This window comes from Plectrocnemia conspersa, unplaced genomic scaffold, assembly GCF_051122295.1.
Source record: "Plectrocnemia conspersa isolate PC_06_02 unplaced genomic scaffold, ASM5112229v1 ptg000009l, whole genome shotgun sequence".
NCBI lineage: Eukaryota > Metazoa > Arthropoda > Insecta > Trichoptera > Polycentropodidae > Plectrocnemia > Plectrocnemia conspersa.
The window spans coordinates 17,874,609-17,896,457 of NW_028277173.1; the positions used below are offsets into that span (position 1 = coordinate 17,874,609).

The 21,849-nt window shown below is 29.8% G+C and overlaps 2 protein-coding genes and 1 long non-coding RNA gene across 6 annotated transcripts in view; 1 reads left to right on the forward strand and 2 right to left on the reverse strand.

Moving 5' to 3' along the window:
• Positions 1-21,849, forward strand: part of l(2)k05819 (transmembrane protein 94-like protein l(2)k05819) — a 605,947-nt gene that overhangs the window by 291,642 nt on the left and 292,456 nt on the right. The gene's annotated exons all lie outside the window — the stretch shown is intronic.
• LOC148232124 (octopamine receptor beta-2R-like) lies at positions 1,549-7,961 on the reverse strand. Its single transcript, XM_088193777.1, has 2 exons — positions 7,822-7,961; positions 1,549-4,193 (listed from the first exon to the last, which is right to left on the reverse strand). Exon 2 carries the CDS (start codon positions 4,188-4,190, stop codon positions 3,045-3,047), a length of 1,146 nt encoding a protein of 381 aa, XP_088049903.1. The 5' UTR covers positions 4,191-4,193; positions 7,822-7,961; the 3' UTR covers positions 1,549-3,044.
• The window catches only part of LOC148232125 (uncharacterized), a 244,571-nt gene continuing 230,760 nt past the window's right edge, over positions 8,039-21,849 (reverse strand). For all 4 annotated transcript variants that reach the window (XR_015810883.1, XR_015810884.1, XR_015810882.1 and 1 more), the window contains one exon: positions 8,039-8,503. This is a non-coding gene — a long non-coding RNA (uncharacterized LOC148232125). The remainder of the gene's footprint in view (positions 8,504-21,849) is intronic.

Below are 21,849 nucleotides of genomic sequence, written 5' to 3' on the forward strand. Positions count from 1 at the left end.
TTTAAAATACATATTATGGATTTAATTGAGATGTCATATATGGTAAAAAGTATTAAAACACTAATTCGGTTTTGTCATTTTTTCGTCAATCCCTAAAACTTCATAAAAATATTTTAAATTGATAGTTTGTGCATCAGACAGATTTATATCTTATTTTGAAATATAAATATGTTTCGAGTATCAGTATGTGAGAAAAAGCATACAAAAATGAATAAAAAATACAGTCATAATACATTTTCTTACATTTTTTTAAAGACGCTTAAATTAATTTTTTTATATATGATTTATATGTAACACTTCATATTATGATTGTCATGAGACATGTTCAAGTGTGATAAAAAAAATTGCAATGTCAGAATACTGATATATTTTACAATAATATAATAAATAAATAATGTTATATATAAGCCTATAAATTAAAGATTCGTTATACGACATGTCAAATATTATAATAATAATTGTATGTGTGTAGTTTAACGATGAACTATTTCTTTTTTTTTAATAATCGTAATGAGTTCTTTACTTTGATTTATTGACTAGTATATTATTAAGATACACGCTATGATTTCGATCGAATATTATCAATACAATGACGAATTTTCTAGACACATTTATAATATCACGTTATTTCATATATAAATATCATGTAGTCAGACAGTGAACGAAGACAGGATAGAGAATTTAATGGACGGAGTTTTACTAACAAAAAATTAACTAAATCGTAGTATTTGAAAGTTAACTGGAATCAAAAATTAATAGATCTAAAGGATTTTATAAACATTTATTAGCTAAATCGATTGCTAATATTATTTTATATAATATAAGGCTGTCGATAGAGATGAGGATGAAAGTAACGCATTCGTTTAATATATTACTATTCATTAATACGCTAAACTGTCTGTTTGTAATTTAGTCTATTATTTGGTACACATAGTTACATGAAACAGGAATGCATAACATCAATATATTTTTAATTTGATCTATTAAAAGTATTCGTTTAAAACGGGCAATAAATTACTATTTCCTAATCGAGTTGAAGACTCACAGTTACACAGATTAATACTATTACATTATTATTGCAACATCAATGATCTATGAATATTTATTAATTTTATATGCATAACTACTAGAAAGTCGTTTAGGTTATCAGAATATCGTTTCACGTTAATAATAACATAAAAATCAGTATAAATCATATCGTCTTGTCGGTCGTGTGTATATAATATTATAGTTTATATTACAACGAGTATGTCATAAAAGCGTTATATTATCCCCGTTGATTTACAAATTTTAATATTTACAATAATAAATTATATTTTAACATTATATTTGTCTATGACGTGGTTGCTGTTAAGGTGCATCCTTACGCTTGGAAAATGCGTCAAAATCGAAAGATAAGCCATTTGTTTAGATACGATTGAAACAAATGGTTTATTATTCGAAGTTTGCGTATTGGTCCAATATATGTATGTGACCACCTTTATGCCAAATATATCAATATAGAAACATACATACACACATACTTACACAAAGGATGGCTATAAAGAAGGATATCTGTTTTTATAACCATTGATATAGCAGTAAAACATACATATGTACATACATGTAATTTTTTTTCATAATTTTTCTTTTTCAAATACATCGTTGATGATAAAACCACTACGTTCCAGTAAAATTGTGCGGTGAGGCATGCTTCTGTCCAAAAATAGCTACACTAATAAACACCAATTTTATAAATGTTAGTATGTAAGTTAAGATTTTGAATGGAGTTATTCATAGATAATATATGTATATGCGAAGGATTCACGAAAAGAAGGAGCACATAGCATTCATATTTTTAGTTATTATCCTTTAGTTTTGAGCGAATAAAAACACTTGAATATCTACCCTTTGTTATAATATAACATATAACAGATATTGGATATATAATTCATTATCTAATTTTATGTGATTGATAATGACAATGCGCAGAAAAAATCTACTTGTCCGAGACTTTATATTACATAATTATATTGAATGATAACCATCAAATTTCAGTAGTAAAACATCTCATAATGATATTTACTGTTGTTTTAAAAACGCTAATCAGAGATTGATTGCCGTGTGATAAAAAGTAATAAGAGCATATTTTTATTAGTCCATATTGGAAGTGGAATCAACAATACAGCGCCGGCGCACAGAGTGGGGGCGTGAAAAACCTACATTAAAATTATAGCGCACTATGATTGTACAGTATCAGACACAAATTTCATAAAAGCAAAACAGATTGATGCTGCCTTTTTGAATAGTAAAAGAAAAAAACATATGCTAAACTTACTAGCTACTGTACGGAGGGAGTAGTAAGTTTCGAATATTTTTGATTTTATTCGATTTGCTTAGGAGCTGATTGCATTAGTTAAATAATTGCACTCTTTTATAATAAAATATGATTTTCTAAAGGACAACGCAGTGAAGATTACATATAAAAATGGGTGTTCGATACATAATTAGTGTTCAAAGTTGAAAGGTAAATTGTCAGTTCATATACTATTAGTACGTATTGACTGAATATTATTATACTTGTAAATTAAAAGCAAAGTGCAGATGTGTTCCTTCTTTCCATCATATTGTAAGGATAATAATGAAATATTAGATATCAAACAGTTTAAAAGTCAAACTAAAACGATTTTGATAGGTAGAAAATTAATAAATGTATGTATGGCGACTAAAGGCCCTTTCACATGGTAATGCAGGATCAAGTTCTGCATCGCTCTGAAGGGACCTTAGTGTAAGTGCAGCGCAAAAAAACAGATATCGTTTTTTTGAACCCATCCGTACATACACACACTCACATGTGTATATTAAACTAAAGTAATAAAAAAAACACGAGTTTTATAATAATAATAACAATAACAATAATCATTGTAGAAGAAATATCTAATTTAGATATAAAAATATGAATCATTAGTATATTAAATATATATAATAATTAGAAGCGTTTAATCACACTACATTTAATAGTTTGGCTATGCATGGCAGATGTTGTTTGAGATTTTGGACTGGCGCTAAAGGCTTGCCGGGGGCTCTGAGCCCCTCCGCGCCCTCGCAAGAGCCTCCAGGTCAGCGCCGTGCCTCCGGAATCTCCCGCAAAACAAACTGCGCAGCGTGTTTCTGAACGCTTCTCTAAAGTCTCGGTTGAAATAAGCGTAAATGAGGGGGTTTAACGTGGAGTTCACGTATCCTATCCAGAAAAGGAGAGCTACAACCACTTCTGGACAGAAGCAAGCATCGCCGCACAGACTTACTGAAACGTACCACAAGAAAAACGGCAGCCAGCATAGTATAAACACGCCCATGATGATCCCCAACGTCCTGGCTGCCTTGTGTTCTCTCTTCATCTTGCTGATGGACCTGTCTCTTCCGGGAGTGGCCGGCTCGTCCCTAGCCGTCCCGTTATGAGGAGACGTAGTAATCTCCCTGGAGCTCCTATGCATCAGCATAGCGTTCCCTTGCCTCAAATGCATCGCCTTCTCTTGCCTATTGGCTTCCCTAAATATGGCCAGGTAAGTAAACACCATTATGGTGCAGGGTATCCAGAACGATATCAAGCTGGATAGCACTGCATATACTTTATTAACTTTGAACTCGCACTCTTCTGGATGCAAGTGGCGGTGTGCCAAATGCTCCTCGGTGGTGTACCACCCCATCAATATGGGTAGGAAGGATATTATGGCCGGGGAGAGCCAAGTGTTGACCAACATGACGGCCACCACCCGCTTCGTCATGTTTATTGGGTACTTGAGCGGCTTTACGATGGCGTAGTATCTATCGACGGAAATGCAGCATAAATGGAGTATGGAGGCGGTGGAGAAATACACGTCCGTGGAGTTCCATATGTCGCACATTATATAACCGAAGTTCCATCGGCCGGTCAGCTGGACGCTGGCGTTAAAAGTCATGGCTACCATGGCTACTAACATATCGGCGAATGCTAGAGAAACCACAAAGTAGTTGGTAATGATCCTCAGTTTCCGGTGTCTCATGACGGATACGATTACGAGGAGGTTGCCAAGGATGGCGGAGACGATGACGAAGACCATGGCGCAGCCTTTGGCCACCATACCCAGCGTGTCCATCCATTCTGGGGTGTCTCCGGTGGTTTCCGCTTCCGCCGTTCCCGTCGCTACGGCGCTCACACTACCGTCGTCCATTTCCTGGAACGAAACACGAAAAAATGTTTATTTCGCGAATTAATTCAATTCGGAAGGGAAACTTTTGAATAATGTATACTTGGGATTGTTAGAAAAAAAAGCTTCAAACGATGGGAGTTTGTCAGTGGCGCAAGCAACGAAGCTCGACTAACTTAATGGAGATGATAATGGAATCGTATTTTTATGTCATATTCGCGAAAACATATTTATTTAATGGAAATGAGTGGGTGAGAATATAAATAAATAAAAAAAATACAAATACATATATAGAATGTTGTTTTTAAGCTTTCTTACAACATAAATTGGTTTTGGCAAAAATATTTTTGTGTACATTGTAAATTATGAAGCATGTAGAAAATAACGGCAAATCCGACAATTTGTATTTTTTCATATTATTTAATTCCGAAATTATTTGTTTTAAGAAAAATATTTTTAATTCATTTTATTTCGATATAATTTTTTTGTCTAAATCAGATAGTGAAAGCATTATTAATATACATATGCAACTATATACAACCTTAATGTTTCATCAATAAGGTAGTAGTTAACGAAATAAATTCAAAACCTTACACAATCTACCCAAAAAAGATAGTGCTAAAGTGCTAAAGAAAAAAAGCGGTCAGGAAAACCGAAAAAGATCAAGAAGAATGTTAAGAATAATTAAATATCTAATTTTTAATAAATTAGAGCAAATCTTCTTTAGAACTGTGAACTTTTGGCAATGAACGTGCACTTTAGTGAGTCTATTGTCTTCTTAAATCAGTCCTTAAATTAACATCCATGGGATTAGAAAAACCAAATTTGTCATGATCTACTAAAATTATAATTTTATATTAATTATTATTGTAATTATAAAATAATTACATTACCACAGACACGAAAAAAGATAAAAACCCACTGAGTTTCATATTCAGGATTCGAGCCCAGGAAGTGAGTCATGCTAGCTTCTGGTACCTGCTAACCATATTCCATCCACTTGTCGATACTTGTATTAGTTTAAGTCCTTTTGTAAGATAAATATACAAATAGTCTTAATCTACCCAAATCTCTGTTGGTCCCGTGCGCTCGTATAATGTCGGTGTGACAAATAAGTCCGAAAAAGCTTATTACAATTAGTTAAGTGAGCTTTTAAAAACGTAATTGTGACAAATTTTAGTCTCACTCTCTATGGGTGGTTATTATATGTGTTATAAATATACGTATTAATAATATTTTTGTTTTTTTTAATTTTTTTTATTTAAATCAGATATATTACTTTTCATATTAGGTATCTGTCAAATATATTATTGGATTTGTTAGCTTAGAATTTTTGCTACAGTTTTTAATATTTATTATTTACTTTTAATTAAAAACTTTTAATAATATATAAAAGCAAAGTTTCTATGTTATTTATATTGTACATATTAAATTATAATAATAGCATTAATAATATTTCTAATAATAATATAAATTAAACACCACCAAATATTCTCAATAAACAACACTCCCCTATTATTATTTCAATGCTTATAATATATTATTATATCAGGTTATTGCTTCTGAGAATATGTATAATTAGAGTGTTCTCTTCCTAATTGCAAAAACTAATCACGAGGAATACGATATCCGATATACCGACGTCAAGGGAGTATATTCTTTCAGTAATTGCTAACATATTATATATATATATATTTACTAGCATTATGTGTAGAATATCAACACGAGAAGAAACACAAAAATAAATTTATTGATGTAAAAATTTAGTGAAAAAAAATCTAATATTACATATAAAAATGCTGTATAATAGATTCGTCTCGTTCGAGGCGATATATTTTTAAAATAAAATTTAAAAGTACTACTACCATCACAAAATCACAAATGGAATATTTAAAATTCAGTGCTATCGTAAAATTGGGGTTATATGGTCAAAGTTTGTCAGAAGTACGAAAACTTTTTTGACCGCGAGACCTTGCGATTGCAAACGATCGCATCCCCTTTATTTGAGTCAGTTTATTGCAAATTTCGAGACAAACTTTTATCCTCGTCGTATATACTAAAGTAGCTGAACAGTTCGGCCTCTGAAACTTTTCTGTTTGCGTTACAATGAATAATATATTTTATCTATTAGATGCGATTCACTTTTATTTTTAAGCTTTTAAGAAAATGGATCTTTTATTTAGATATGTTTTTATCTAAAATAACATCAAAAGGAAAAATACTATTTCGATAATAAATATATTTTAAGGTCCATAAAGATTATAATAACAATTCAAATTCATTTTTCTTACGCTTCTTCGTGATACTATGAGATATTTCTTAGGACCCTTTTCTTGTGCCTAAAAATAATCTCCGCAGGATGATACTATACTATTATATATATGATATATACGCCGCTGCGTGATACTTTTATGTACCAGCACGATTGAGTCACGATACCTCTAGATTCATTGATCTTTTAAAAAAATATTTTGTTTGTAGGCGTAATATTGTATAGATCAATTCTCAGCTAGGGCTTTAGTCGGCTAGATCTTTTGTCGTGGACGTATTGTCGTTGGGCTAAAAGTCCGTAGAGCTTTTGTCGTGGAACCCAATTTATATAGAGCAAAGGTATAAGTATGTGACTAATACATGAAAGACTTGAGTGCAAATTCTATATGAACTCTAGTGTTTTAAAATTTTTATCGTATCTGGGAGGTCATTATATAATTAAAATTTCGATTGATTATCACATATTTGGTTTTCATAGATTTTCTTCATCTCATGGATGAATATCGTGATAAATAATTAAAATATACTCGAGCTAGACAGTGCATAGTGTCATATATTGATTGTCTCTGATTTTAGTCTCACCATTTATTTAGTGGTTATTGATTGTGTTTTCATTGTTTAAAGCATTGAGCTTACGCCTGTCTTGTTGCAAATGAAGATTTAAATGAAATAAATATATGCTATTTCACGGCCGCAACGATGATATAGTCTTAATGACACGTATTCAGTTTGTAAAAATGCGAGATTCAGAAATACATGATACATTTCATGATACTACTTTAAAAAATAAGGCGAAATTACTACAAGAAAAAGTATTTTCTTAACGTTCCTAAGAAAAACATGATTTTTCTGTAATGTTTTTTCTGGAATTTTCCCATGTGTTTCTTTTAATTATAAGCACGTTTTTAATGTATCGGTATTTAAATTATGGATATATATTCAAAACTTTTCTAATGTCATATATATACACAAATATAAAAAGTTTCTTTTTAATCTTCCAATGTAACTTGCCAGGCGCAATCCCAATGCGTTATAACGGAGTAAATCTGTAGCAACTGGGTAAGACATGTCAGATCACGCATAATGAATAGTTGCAAGAAAGTCTAGGAATCGGCTACATCTTTATTATTAATTAAAATTGTTATATGTAATATGATTCATATACATAATAATAACGCATTTTTATAAATAAAAAATTCAGTCTACTGCCATTGTTCGAACTTGCAACCTTAGGGCTTGTTTCGTTACGACTGTGCTATTCCGATCTTTAGACATTATAAATAATAAAAGTGATAAATTTACCCTTTTTACTATTCAAATAAATGTATTTGAATAGTAAAAATAAAACTAAAAAATAAATATTAAAAAAAATGATTATACTCACCGATATATAAAATTAATAAGCTTAAATAGTGAACGCAATTATATCGCAGATCCACGCAGTTGTTTTAATATTATATATTATTGTTTATTAATTTATTTTTATTATATGTATATTATAACGTCATATTTTTCAATATCAACACTTATTAGCACGAAGTTTATATTAATTTATTTTATAATTTATATTTGGCAACATCAACTAGAATCGTCACTATATATTTTTCTCTTATCCTTTTGATATATACGTATAATATATTTTTTTATGTAACAAACTTGTATAATTATTATTTATTTATATGCACGTTTATATTTTTTTCCTAGAAAAAAACTTTTATTGCTTTCGTTTTAAAATATATCTTTTATCGTTGGTATAAAGATTATTATTATGTTTAATATAATTTATGTACATTCAGCGTTGACAAGTAACACAAACGTCTAGTTCTCTGCCATTGATGCTTTTCACTCGTCAACCGCGATAATTGGTCAATCGTATTTTGGTCTAGTGATAAGAACATATTTTTAATATTGACGAACTGTTCAATTTTACGAGCTTTCGGCGCATAGCTCACTTGGACGAACTATCATTAGCACTATGAACACATAAAACGATTTTGTGAAGAACGAAAACGGTGCACTGTGACGTCATGTTGATGATGAGAATTTTCTAGCACCAAGGACGAAATCTGTAACAAATAGAAACACAAATTAATAAAACAAAGAAATAAATTTAAAAATACACATTATTATATACGGCTAATATCCGTACTGTTATATATGAATTAGATACAAAAAAATATTCGCGCGTTGGGTGCCGCAAAAATTGAGTAGGCGTAAGATGTCGTTGACGTTGACGTTTATGTTGAATCAAGAAACCCAAAGTTCATTGAATTAAATATGCTAAAAATATTTGAGTGTTTCTAATTCAAGCCAATATCAAAAGCAAATATTTTCAGTTATTCATTGCAGAGCATAGGATTTTAGCATTGTATGCGATTCAGATTAAAACGGTCTAAGTCATAAACGAGGATGACTATGATGATCTACGCGGTCTAGAATTCACTGTATTAATTGAGAGTTCATATTGACTAACGGGTTAAAGTAAAATTTATAATAAATATCAACCAAATAGCTAACTTCTCCCTTTTATTTAGGCAGTAGACATTTTATAAGCTATGTCACGCTTTCGGAGCATCGAAAGGCGATTGTCATTTTTTTAAAATTACGACGTTGCCCCAAGAGCGCGTTTTATTGCGCATACCGGTCGTATTTTTCGCTTTTACGGTGTCTAACTCCATTACATGCGAAATCTAGCTTTATTATTGCCTAGCGACGACGGAAAATTCGCATTATTCACATTCTTCTAGCGACGCGTGAATTAAGGGTTGCCATAGCAAAAAATAAATAAATAAAAAAGCTAAACTTAGACTCTGCGGATTTATTTGGATTATCGGGAATTATGAGCTGTTTTATTTATCCAATTTGCTGTGTAGCCATTTGACGAAATTCGATATGATATAAGGGTGGTTGTTTATTTTTTAGGGATAATAAACGAGAGGGAAAGTAATATTATGTATGTAGGTTTGTACACAAATGGCTAATGGTACCGCAATACATAATACGCACAAAGGCGGCTCAATATAGGGGTTGTAAAAAAGAGAAACAATCGATAAATTCATATTTTTTTCGAGGCCTTTCGGTTTGTTTGAGTATATTTATTTTTATATTTGGAGCACTTTCATTGATAAGGTAATGTCGTTACCAATCGCGAAATCAACTGTATAAAACTTTCCCCAAAACTCGTGCCTTTTGTGTTTGTATTGTATTTACATACAGATGAATCGTATATAATGTACGTGGGCATAATGTAAGGTTAAGTTAAAAATATATTAAGTATTTTTTTTATATAAAAAACATTAGTTTGAAGTAATTATATCAGGATTAAGAAATACTTGTTTGCATACAATTGTGTGGCTTAAGTTGTTATTATTATTTTTTTTATAAAAACTAAATATTATAAGTTACTTGAAGTATTGTTGTTTGGTCTACACTCAACCATTATTATAAAATCCATAAAATAACTCTTTAATCTTCACTGTTTGACAGTTATAGTTATCGAACATATTTTCTGTCTAGAATCTATTTATGATGATAAATAAATACGCTATTTTAACGCTTAATAATTTTTTAGCTTTTTTATAAGAACAAAAAATATTACTATTATAAGAAAAAAGCTTTAGATAACAAAATAATTATTAAGAGCGTCTTAATTTTTGTTTTTAATACGAAGTTATTGTTCGTTACTATTTATTTTTTATGCAGCAATTAAAATCGTCACGTACAGTTTGCATATGTTAGTTATATTATACGCCAAATCTTCCATAGGTGCGTCTATATATTCTAGACGTCTCTGAAGTGAATTCAATTTTGAATTCCGAGCGTCGACATAGATTAGAAGATGTGAAGAGAGAAGCGGCGGCTTCAGCGATATTTATGGGTCTGAAATTGGGTCGCCCGTTGGTTGTAGTTTCTACGAATTCAGTGAGTCTCTATGGGAGTGTCTGAGAAAACCCATGACTCTCTCCATAAGATATATTTTTCTTAATCTTTCAGGCGCAAGCGCAATGTCGTTACAATTGGGAAAAATTATATCTACAGGGTAGTTAACTCAGACATAATGAATACATACAAAACCAAGAGACAAAGTCTGGGAATCTGTGATAGCTATATATAATTAATTATAAATAATTATGTGTGCTATTTTTAAAAATTAGTAGCTGTAAGTTTGCAGATGTGGCCCGGTTTTGAATAACAGCGTATTTTTATAAGTAAAGATTCAATGTTGCTGCCGTGGCTCTAACCCGCGGTCTCCGGGCTACCAGACAACGATATTCTGACCTTGATTTTATTTTTCGCCCCTTTCAGTGGGACGGCCAATTACAAAAAGATGCCCGTTATTTTTAAAACAAATTGTTGTTGGCCGCTAGTCTAGATTACGAACGGCCTTTTGGATGGCAATCCCAAATGCACGTGTTATCATTTACAATGGATACTATTAATCTGTCTGATTTATGGCGGGTACTTAAAAAGTGACAATAAAAGCAAAATAAATAGGTTTTTCAATTTTAATCTTATAAAAATGTATATCATAAGTGTATAAATATATATATTTATATATATATATATATATACACTTTTTTATCTATACATTTATTTTAGTCAAACTTTATTCTTAATAAATTAATTTCCAAGGTTATGAAAGTATTTTTTATTTTACAAAACGTATATTATTATATAATGACGTGTCGTTTTTTTAACACGCATAATAAAATATATATCTCTGTACGTGAGACAGTAAAATATTTTCACGCAAGCTTTTACATTAACATTTATATAAAAATATGGGTTTAGCCAAATGATAATTGAAATTTATGTAGCATTTAAATTTTATGCTAAGTAAATAAAAATATTAATATTTTTTTATATATATATATACTATATATAAAAGTTCTAATGTTACACTTAAATAATTACTTTGTAATAATTATTACTGATTATTATTTTGATAAAATACTACGTTGATATGTAAATTGTGTTCGATGCCAATTTATATATAATTTACATGTATGTCACGTTTAATAATTATCTAACCTCAGGCTTGATGAAACAATCCATATATATAGAAGCAGGTCCGCCACAAACAGTAAAATTTAATCAAAATTAGCTGATCGATATGTGTTAATGGCAACTATCATATACAAATATGAAAGCATATTGTTATCGATTAAGATTTTCAACATACAATGTTTATTTTAAATAAATATTTACAGCAAGTTTCACTTAATGCAAGTTCATCTTTCTAAGCTCTTTAAATATTCGTTGGTAATTTGTTTTATTTTTAAAATATTTAATTAGAATATTGTAGCTATTATCAGATTTGTTGAATCATTAGTTCAAAAATGAGATTTAATAGATTGCACTACCTACTCAGAGAAACGATATTTTCGATATCTATTTACAAAGAAGCTTATTATCTTAAATGCTGCTCATTATTTCATTATTTATCCCGTTCATATTTTACACCGTTATAGTTTTGATTGCGCAGTATATTGTATATTGTCAAGTTGCTAAAACGCTGTTATATTCGCTACTACATTTAGTAATGGATCTAGTGTAAGTTAATTGCATATTTTGGGAAATATAAATAGCGTTTTTAATCGATTTATATACTTTGTTTTTAAGTTTATAAGAGGAGAATATTAATTGTGCAGATAGTCATAAAATTCAATGCGTGTGTTCTATCGCTAAAAAAAGTAAAGAGAAGCGACTGCAAGACTTTCAGACTCTTAATTTTTCATTTTTTCGGAAAAATATATATATTGTACAGCCTCATTAACTAACTAGTAAATCTTATGCAATTTTAGTGGATTCTTTACTATCAAGATTTAATTTTTTGCCTAATAAAAAACATAAATTTTAATTGCTATTTTATAATTAAAATGCGTGTTTCATTAAAACAAGATAACATATATAAATGCCACATTACATGTTCCTACCAGCATGTATCTAATTGGTTTATAAGTTTTCTTATATAAAATATTGCAATGCTAAGTTTCCTAATAAAAATACTATTCCTAGAGCTTGGTTAATTGGCAGAAGAGCACCTAGCGTTGATTGCCACAAAGTGGGACTTTCGAATTGGAAGCCTCGCAGTGGGTGTGGGTGGCTAGGGCTAGGGGTTGAAAACTACAAAGGTGGTTGGGGCGTTCTTGGACCGGTTTTCTATTGCATGGGAGCATCTCTTTCGCTAAAGTTGTAATTACTTTCTTCCATCGACTGCATTCGAAAGCTTTGTGATGCTGTTCACACTAACTTTAACCAACGCGCTATAAAATGTCTTCCGTGGCTGTAATATGTATGTAGATGTAACTGTAACTACTTTATTTGATATTAATGATCTGATCATTAAGTACGCCAAAGAAAAAAAATCACAAAAATAAAATCTTTTATATTTTTTATAGTAAGATATCAAAATTTAATATTTGTTTTTAAAAAAATAAAAATTAAAAATAGTATCTAGAAATTATGCAACTTTGATTTTACAATATTTAACTTGTTCTGTTGTTGTTATGTCAATTTTTTAACCATTAAATGAAAATACACGCAATTTAAAAATAGCCATTTTTACGATTTAGCGCCTTTTGAACCACGCTTTACGGCCTGTGTAATAAAGAAAATAAAATTGTGTTTTATGAAGTAATATACTTTTTATTTCGACTTTTACCCAAATTAAAAAAGAACGATTGCTTCATTGTATAAATGGTAACATAAAATAAATCTAAAAATAAACAAAATTATTTTACGGTATTTAAAGCTTAAGTCATATATTAGATTATGCATATTGTAGATTAAGTCAAAAGAGGTTAGTATAAATAAAATTGTTCTATTGCATTGCATTGGATTTTATCTTATATACTTTTTGTTCAGATACACGTGCAAGCATAAGCTATATTGAATTAAAATTGTATTAGTAATGCAAAATTATAATGCAATTTTTTAATCATCGATTGAATATTTTAATACTTATTATAAAATGCCACACAACCCGTATCAATGACGTCAGAAATGCGTGTGCTACTATAATAAGCAACATTATCTATTTAGGATTAAAAAGTGTACGTTAGTCTGTAACCTGAATATTTGGTTGGTTTCTAAGACAAATACCAGCAAACTTAAAAAGTTCTAGTTCCTGTGAAATTGTAATCTTTTGACTTATAGCGCTCTAAAACTTAATTTAACTTATATGTTAAACCGGATATTGTAATTTGGTTTTGTTCAAAGCTAGCAAGTTTATACCAAGAAGTGAAATTTAATCGGCGCCGCTGTAAAACTCTTTGCTCCGTGTTCAAAAGCTCAAGCTCCGTGTTTCTGATTAGGTGTGGTTCTCCATAAGCCACGCCATAGTATTATGTGCGGCATGAATAAGCGATGAAGTATGACCGTGGCGATTAATAGCGCCACAATTTGTTTTGTATACACAAAGAAGGGTCTTTTTGTGCCGGTTTTGTAGGAATGCAAATTAATTCGCAAGGGCCCCCGAACGCAAATTCGCATCCGCCGTTCCCAAAAGCTTCGTTTGCAATTAAAGCCGCCTTCCGAAAAGTTCTTTCAACCGGGGCAAATAAAAAAAAATAACAACCACCGACAGAGAGATAGTAATTGCGCGCTTTAATCTCAGTACAAATATTTATGGCTCTGAGAAAGAAACTTAACGAGAAAATCGCAACGAAGCTGTTTCGCTGGGTAAACGACGATTGCGATTACGAAGCTCTATGTCGCACTTTCGACTAATTTATATAAATGATTTTATCAGTTGATTAAACTATGTATCAGGTATGTCACACGTGTGGCCCGCCAACAGAAAGATTGCGATCCGTCGACAATTTACATATGTTACGTGTGTTCCATTCGCAAGCTTAATCCTGAACTATAAAATTCTATAAGGAACATTGATCCAGAATATTTTATTTCAAAATATTTTTTATCGCAATTTCATGATATTAGTGCATAAATATATATATTTTGGGATATGTATAAGAAAGTAGTAGTATATATTGAGCTGCTTCTTAATTATTAGATCCTAATAAGGTTTTGTTATTTTAAAAATTAGTATTTTTCTGCTATCATTTAGTATATAAATAAGCCTTTTAAATTAAGAAAATATTTTATCCGTTTCATAAATCATTCTAAAGCGAAATCGATATTAAAATAATAACGCGCGATAAATCGCAAGGCTCAAAAATGCAGAGAAGACGTTTTAAGGGTCAGAAAACTATTCTACTCGCGTACCCCTTAAACGACAAAAATATATTGTGTACCCCTTAATATAAACATACATTTGTAAATAATCGAATTTAATTTTAATATTTGCACCCCAGTTGTTCATTTTTCGTTTCTTTGCTGTTTACGATGATGTTATTGTCAGTTGGCGTACCCCCAAGTAAGGACTCGCGTACCCTCTGGGGTTCGCGTAATCAACTTGGGAGACCACTGCTCTAGAAAGCGACGTTGCCCTTTTAGACAAAAACATTTGTAGCGTAATTATTATATTCAATGGCATTTTCTCACTCGAAAAACATAATTGTCCTCATTTAAACGCGTTGTTAGAATTTCAATCTTATTTTCATGATCGAAATAAAACAATTATTTTCTTTCTTTATATGCGTGAAAGAATCGTAAACCCAGTGGTATATAATTTTGTGTTTTATGGCGGAAGAGGTGTGACTTTGCAGCAAAAATAGACGCCGGAAAAGTAAAAAAAAGGAAAATAATATAAAATAAAATGCTTTGCTTAGCACTACACAGGACTTCGTAAGAGCTTCATTTTCCATTTCGCACTTTAACATACTTCCAACTAATGTTGCTTCTCGAGAATTTCTTTGAAAATGTCAAATCGAGAATTTTTATTTTTCGAAAAACTTTATAAGAATTTTTTATTATACAAAATAAAATTTGTAGGAATATTTTTAAAAGGTTGACAACCACTGCCACTTTTATCGCGCTGTATAAGTAAAGACGAATTTATGCTTAATATGCATACTTATTAGAAGGTTTTATTATGGGCTTGGGATTGCCAAAAAATGGTTTACATTATAAATTATTAACACTCAGAATCGCCTTATTTTTGCTTGAGTAATAAAATAAAACATTTAGGTAAGAAATCATTCTTAAGGTGTTCGTGCTAGATGTTTAAAAATATGCATACTTTCTTGGAAGATTAAAAGTATTTGAATGACTTAAAATTTTTTTGCGATTTTCTATTACTCTAACCGGTCGCTTCATAAGATTCTCATGTCATCTGGACGAAGTACCGTTACACGAAAGAGCATGCTTTATCTCTTTCTTCGTTGCATGCGACACCACTCCCACTTTTATTTCTAGGGGATCGGCGTCAGTTCTGGATTATTAAATGAATAAATTTGATTAACCTACAAATACCACTAACTTCATTTTATAATTTTACTACTTATGTATCTGATTTTTTTTAATTTTGTGCAGAATTTTAACGATATTTTAAATAAATATAATTATTATAGTCTTTATTAAATGTATTCCTACTATTTTTGTTTCCAAAAGAAATAAATTATTTATATTTATTATAAGAATAGAGCATTATTGTATAATAAAAATCAAATGGTAAATATTTCTTTAGAAGCGCAGGGTAACACCCCCACGGTGTATGGCTGAGAGGCAAATAGTAGTGGATTCTAATTAGAATGTAACGGTAAACCGTCGAGCTCGATAGGAAATCTTATGATGCAACCGGTCGGCAGATTTATCTTTGCTTTGGTGATCTAAGAATCTGCTCCAATAAGAATAAATTACGTATGATCGGAGAATGCAAAACGATTGATTGATAACCAAAAAAGTTTTTTTCTTTTATTGTTATTGTAAACAGCTGTTGTAACCGATTATTATTGAAAGCCGAAGCAGATTTAATTTTTTTGCTAAAACGATTGGAAAATATCTAAGCTCGTAATTTTAAAAGGCAATTTAGGAATAATCATATAATCGAAGAAACCAAACATTGATGTCATTAATTAAATATATGCAAAATACAGAATCTTTCACAAGTCAAACAAGAATGACTTTTTAGTAATTCTTGAATTTTATTCAAAAGCAGAAATAAGTAAAAAATAAAATGACTCGACGAATTCTAAGGATCCTCGCGACTTCATTAAATCATTAGAATTCATTTAAGAAATTAAAAATTAATAATTCTAAAATTTTTCTCAAATATTACACATTTTTTTACTTCTGTTTTTAAGGGTGCGGTAAATATTGTTTGCCAAGCCTGCACGAAAAGCACATTTTTTCGTTTTATGGATTTTTTAATTTATATAATGTAAGTGAAAAATTAGTAAATGTTAAAAAATATTGAATTGTATAATTTACTATTCCATGAAACAAATCGCACGTAAATACGATTTAACTGGAACGATATCATATGCAAAAACAATGACGTAAATGTTGTAAAACGACCATTGTTCCACAATGGCGCAGGATGGTTTTAATTAACTTTTAAACGTTACACCATGTTGTAATAAAATCATTAATATTCCGTGTGCCTGACTATGCAAAGTTGATATGTAAAATATACATAGCTGCTGAGCCGGTTGCATACCACCATTTGTGCAGGCGCTATCTCCGCTTGGTACAACGACTTTTAAAATTGGGGCAACGGCGTTGGAAAATGCAGAAAGCTTTTTTTAATCGTAGCAAAGCATAGTGATTTAATTCAATTATTCGTTGCATTTTGATTCTGCGATAACATTAAAAATGTGATGTACTAATAAATCCAAATCTTTGATAAATGAGGTTGATATAATTTGATATATAATATAATACATATAATAATATTATGTTTCATTAGCGTATTATTTGTAATTATATGTTAATGTAATAATACCATGTAATTATATTGTATCATATAATAATGGTTAAAATTTAATAGTTAATTTAAATAAAAGGTTTAATTATTAATTTAATTAGAGGTAAATTAGTTCTTTATTTAATTGTCTAAATTTAATTTTTAAGTTTTTTTTTTAGAGTACACATTAATGAACAAATATCTAAAACAAATTTTAGTTTGTGTTTATGCGTATTACTGTCTCTTTATTATTAAGTGTTAATTAAAATGAGACTTTCATAGCAGGAGATTTGATTATAACAGTGAGTATAAACATATTTTTATCAAAGAGTAAATATATGTATATAAAATATCTGGTTCAATAAAAATATATAATAAAATATTTTTGTATTGCATTACATCACTTTGACGCTTTTGAACCTATTCGTGTAAATCCTTTTTAGCTTTGACTTAATGGAAAATTGCATATGTACGATCGTTAGTAATATAGCAGTAGATTTTAATTGCTTTGATTTGTATTCTTTATTAATTTAGATATAACTATAAAGGATTGCTCATTTGGTCATAATTCTACTTGTTACTGTACTAAAATTAAAATTAAATACAGTGGCAAATAAATCTGTTGGATTAAATAATACTTTCGCGTAAAGAAAAACACTTTTACGTTTTTTTACACAAACACAGAAGAAGGCGTCAAAGTGTTCGCGTGTCGTCAAAGGGACCTTTTCGTATAATATATTTTTTTTGTGACGTAGCAAAGATCTGAACGTCTCAGAGTGAAGAATATCTCTCCAGCTGGAGGACATTAGCAAACCCTTTCAGCAAGAAAACCGAACAAAAAGGCGTAACGACACAATTTGCATATCGACGTTCGCTCTTTGAAATTAATGAATTCAACTTTGGCCCTTTTGCAAGACAATTAATTATGTGCCCTTTTTGAAAATAATCTTCAGGAGAGAAAAATCAGAATTAGTCAGTAATTTTGCGAATGAAATTAAATAATAAGAATTGTAGGGATTTCTTTTCATTATGCCAAGAGGGCGATGAATATCAAAGTTTTAAATAACTTATTTCAAATATAAGGTAATTTATGGTTGAATAATATTAATTTCGTTTATTAAAATGTTCACCATTATGCAATGTGCATTATATAATAATAATTTACTAATTGGAATTTACAGGGTGTAACTATTGCAGGATTCACTAGTCAAATAGTTTCAACTAAATTGATTTACAGCGTGTTTGATCAAAATTTGAGCAATCAGGTTTATAATTGACCGATTGTATTATTGCTTTGATGTTGTTTAAGTAACCAGACATATATGTATGCATTGTATGACAAAGGCATTCTATAATATGATTTTAACATAATAAACATTCCGTATTCCGTCAACCAAAAACATTTTCATTACAACGTAAAACAAACAAATTTCACCGGATGATTGTAACGAATTTATTTATTATTTTTAGTAGCACAGTTATTTTGCAAAAGATAATAATAATATATAATTTTAGAACCAATTAATCATACGAGTCAAAATAACACAGTTTTATTATATAATTTATGGTGAAAAAGAGTATGTGAATTTAATGTAATTAATAAATTAATATTGAATAAAACTACATAGCTTAAATTGGAATATAAATATGTATCAACTATATGTATGTAGATATTAATCTGAAACTTTTATTCAGTAAGTTAATGTTGATAATATTAATATTATATTATTTAATTAGTCCAGTAACATAGGCTTTGATATCAATGCTAATTATTTATTCACTGAAGTAATTATTTTGCATATTATGTATCAGCATCCCTAATTATAATGAAGATTAAGGGTTTAATAAGCGTGCACACACAAAGCAACACATACACGTATTATACAAAACGTAATTTGCCATCGTTATTGTGTACAACGTTACTTTACTTTTTCATATTCCCAGAAAGTGTAGCACATCGACGGTATCCGTGATATTTTTATTAAAAACCCAGCGAGAGGTGATATCTGCAGATATTATCTCCACGTGACCGAGCCGTTTCACTTTTTTACTGAACACATATTCCCAAACCTCTATCAGTAATCCATAAAGATACATTGATACATAGGCGCATATTCATCGATAATTTATTTACGGCCTCTCGGTCCCAGAGCGCGCGTTACCGTTTCGATCCACCTCAAATGTTCCTTTTACATTTTTTATAAATATTATACCTTGCGTATAAAATGTAGATGTAAATAAAATAATAAAAATAAATAAGTAAATATACGAGGAGGCAGCCGAAAGTATCTAGATTATTTTAGGAAAATTATATAAAGTGAATTTGATCCTACTCGAATATGTATCAGAATTGAAAGAGATCGTAAAGGCCAAAATTCTGGTTTCGCTCGTTCTACTTGCTATTGCTACTATTTTATTATCACAATTTTAATTTAAGTTCGAAACAGTGTAGTTTGGAAGGTCGGTAAACCAGAGGCCGCGGGTTCGAGCCACAGCAACAGACTCGAATTTTTATTTATAAAAAATGCGCTATTAATCAAAATCAGTCCAATAAATAATTATTAATTAAAATAAATATTATAATTTATAAATTAACCATTATCATACTGAAAAACCTTGTTGTTAATATTTGTAAATATTTAATCTGATTGACTTACTTAGTTGGTTCAGATTTACTCCTTTGTAACGCATTAAGCTTACGCTTGTCATGTTACAACGGAAGATTAAAATAATATAAATTAAATTATAAGGTAGCGTTTTATTCATATTAATGAGATTCAACAAAAATAGGTTAACAGTCGGAAGATTTGACTTTGGAAAGTTCCTGGGGACTGAATACTAAAAGAGGTGATGCAATTGATCAGTCCAGTCAAACTTTTGGGTATCACTTCACAATTATTTTTACAAAATAAGTGCCACATCGATGAATTAACGAATTTAGTGTCATCTATGGGTTTATTAAAGCTGTTTTATAAAGAAACAACAAATATATAATCAAAATTTTAATATCGATTGTATATGATTCTCTGACGCTTAAAAACCAAAAACGAGTGGTATGCGTTATTGAATTAGTAGTAAAGGGAGCAATTAGAAATAAAAAAAAATATTCATACATAGTTAAAATTTATTATAATACAAAAATATGCCGTGGTTAATAATGTGAAATGCGATCTCAGTAATTAAGTGATGTTTGGTGCTTACTGCTTAGCATATTATATAAATAAATATAATGAAATCCTATTAAAAGTGAAAATTTCTTAGTAAAATAATATGTATAGCTTGCCTTTGAGTTTCTGAATAAATAATTATAAAAAAAATATTGAAAAGCCAACTGAAATAATCAATTTTTATTTTTTAATTAAACTTTTAACTGCTGTCGGAATTTATCGGTGTCGAGTTTTTACCGTCAAAGGATGCATTGAAAAGTGCTCGCGCTATACTTTAATTTAAAAAACCCTGATAGATATGCATATTGAAAAAGCCTGAACATTATGCATCTATGACTAAAAAATGATCGAATATGCAATTTTTATTACATATTATTTTTTATTTAGAAAGTTGTATTATTTATTAAGCGAATTATTGTGATACAACATTATAACCAATTAGTTATATTTTCATATAAAATTTGCCATTATAAAAATATTATGTTTTGATATATATACTATTATATATATATTTATTCTTATGTATCCTGGTGCATTTTTTCTAGGAGCATTGAGATTCATTGCATTTTAAGCACATCGTCTACTTAATGAAGCACTTTTATAAGTTGCTAAGGGGTGGTGTCGACAATCTGTCAATATTAGTATAATGCTCTAGAGAGTCGCAATCACGTCCCTTATTCCTAACCATCGTCAAGCTGTTTTAATTCTTGGATTATCGTGCCTCTTATTAAATAATTTTAAGCAGGCGAAATTATATCAGGCCTCTGTTTGTCAAGCATTTTACGGAGAGGGGCATCAATGTGGCTCACTGAGACTACAGCCACCAAGCATAATCGCGTCGCTGAGGGTCTGTGCTCCCGGGTTACTTTCTCCGTAATCCATGTAATTTATTAATTTTTTGTGTATTATATAATATATATTATTATTATTGTTTGTTTTATATAATAAATACAATATGTTCTAATTTTTTAATTCAATTTGTGAAAGAAACTTCTATTAAGCAAGATAACTGATTTATTCGATAGATCTGATGTTTTCATAATAAAGCTATATTTCTCAAAAGATTAAATTTCTAATGTGAAGTTACGAAAGTTTAAGCTTCCATGGTAACAAAAGTAACTTATATGTCATTGATGTACTTTTCAAATTATATATTGTATATTTAAATTCTACTGATATTAATAACTTTGTACATATAAAAAAAAAATATATATATTTTTATTGCTTGCACGTATACGATTTATAGAATGTATTTTATACATATATATCTTATAAATTGTTAATTATGAAATATTCCTGTAAAAATAAATAAAATAAAAATAAAAATCAAAGGCAATAAAACATATATTAAGTTTAAAGATGATTTCAAGAGGAATTTGAGCACATTATTGATAAACAACGTTTAGAAATCAGATATTCGTATTGCTGAAATATT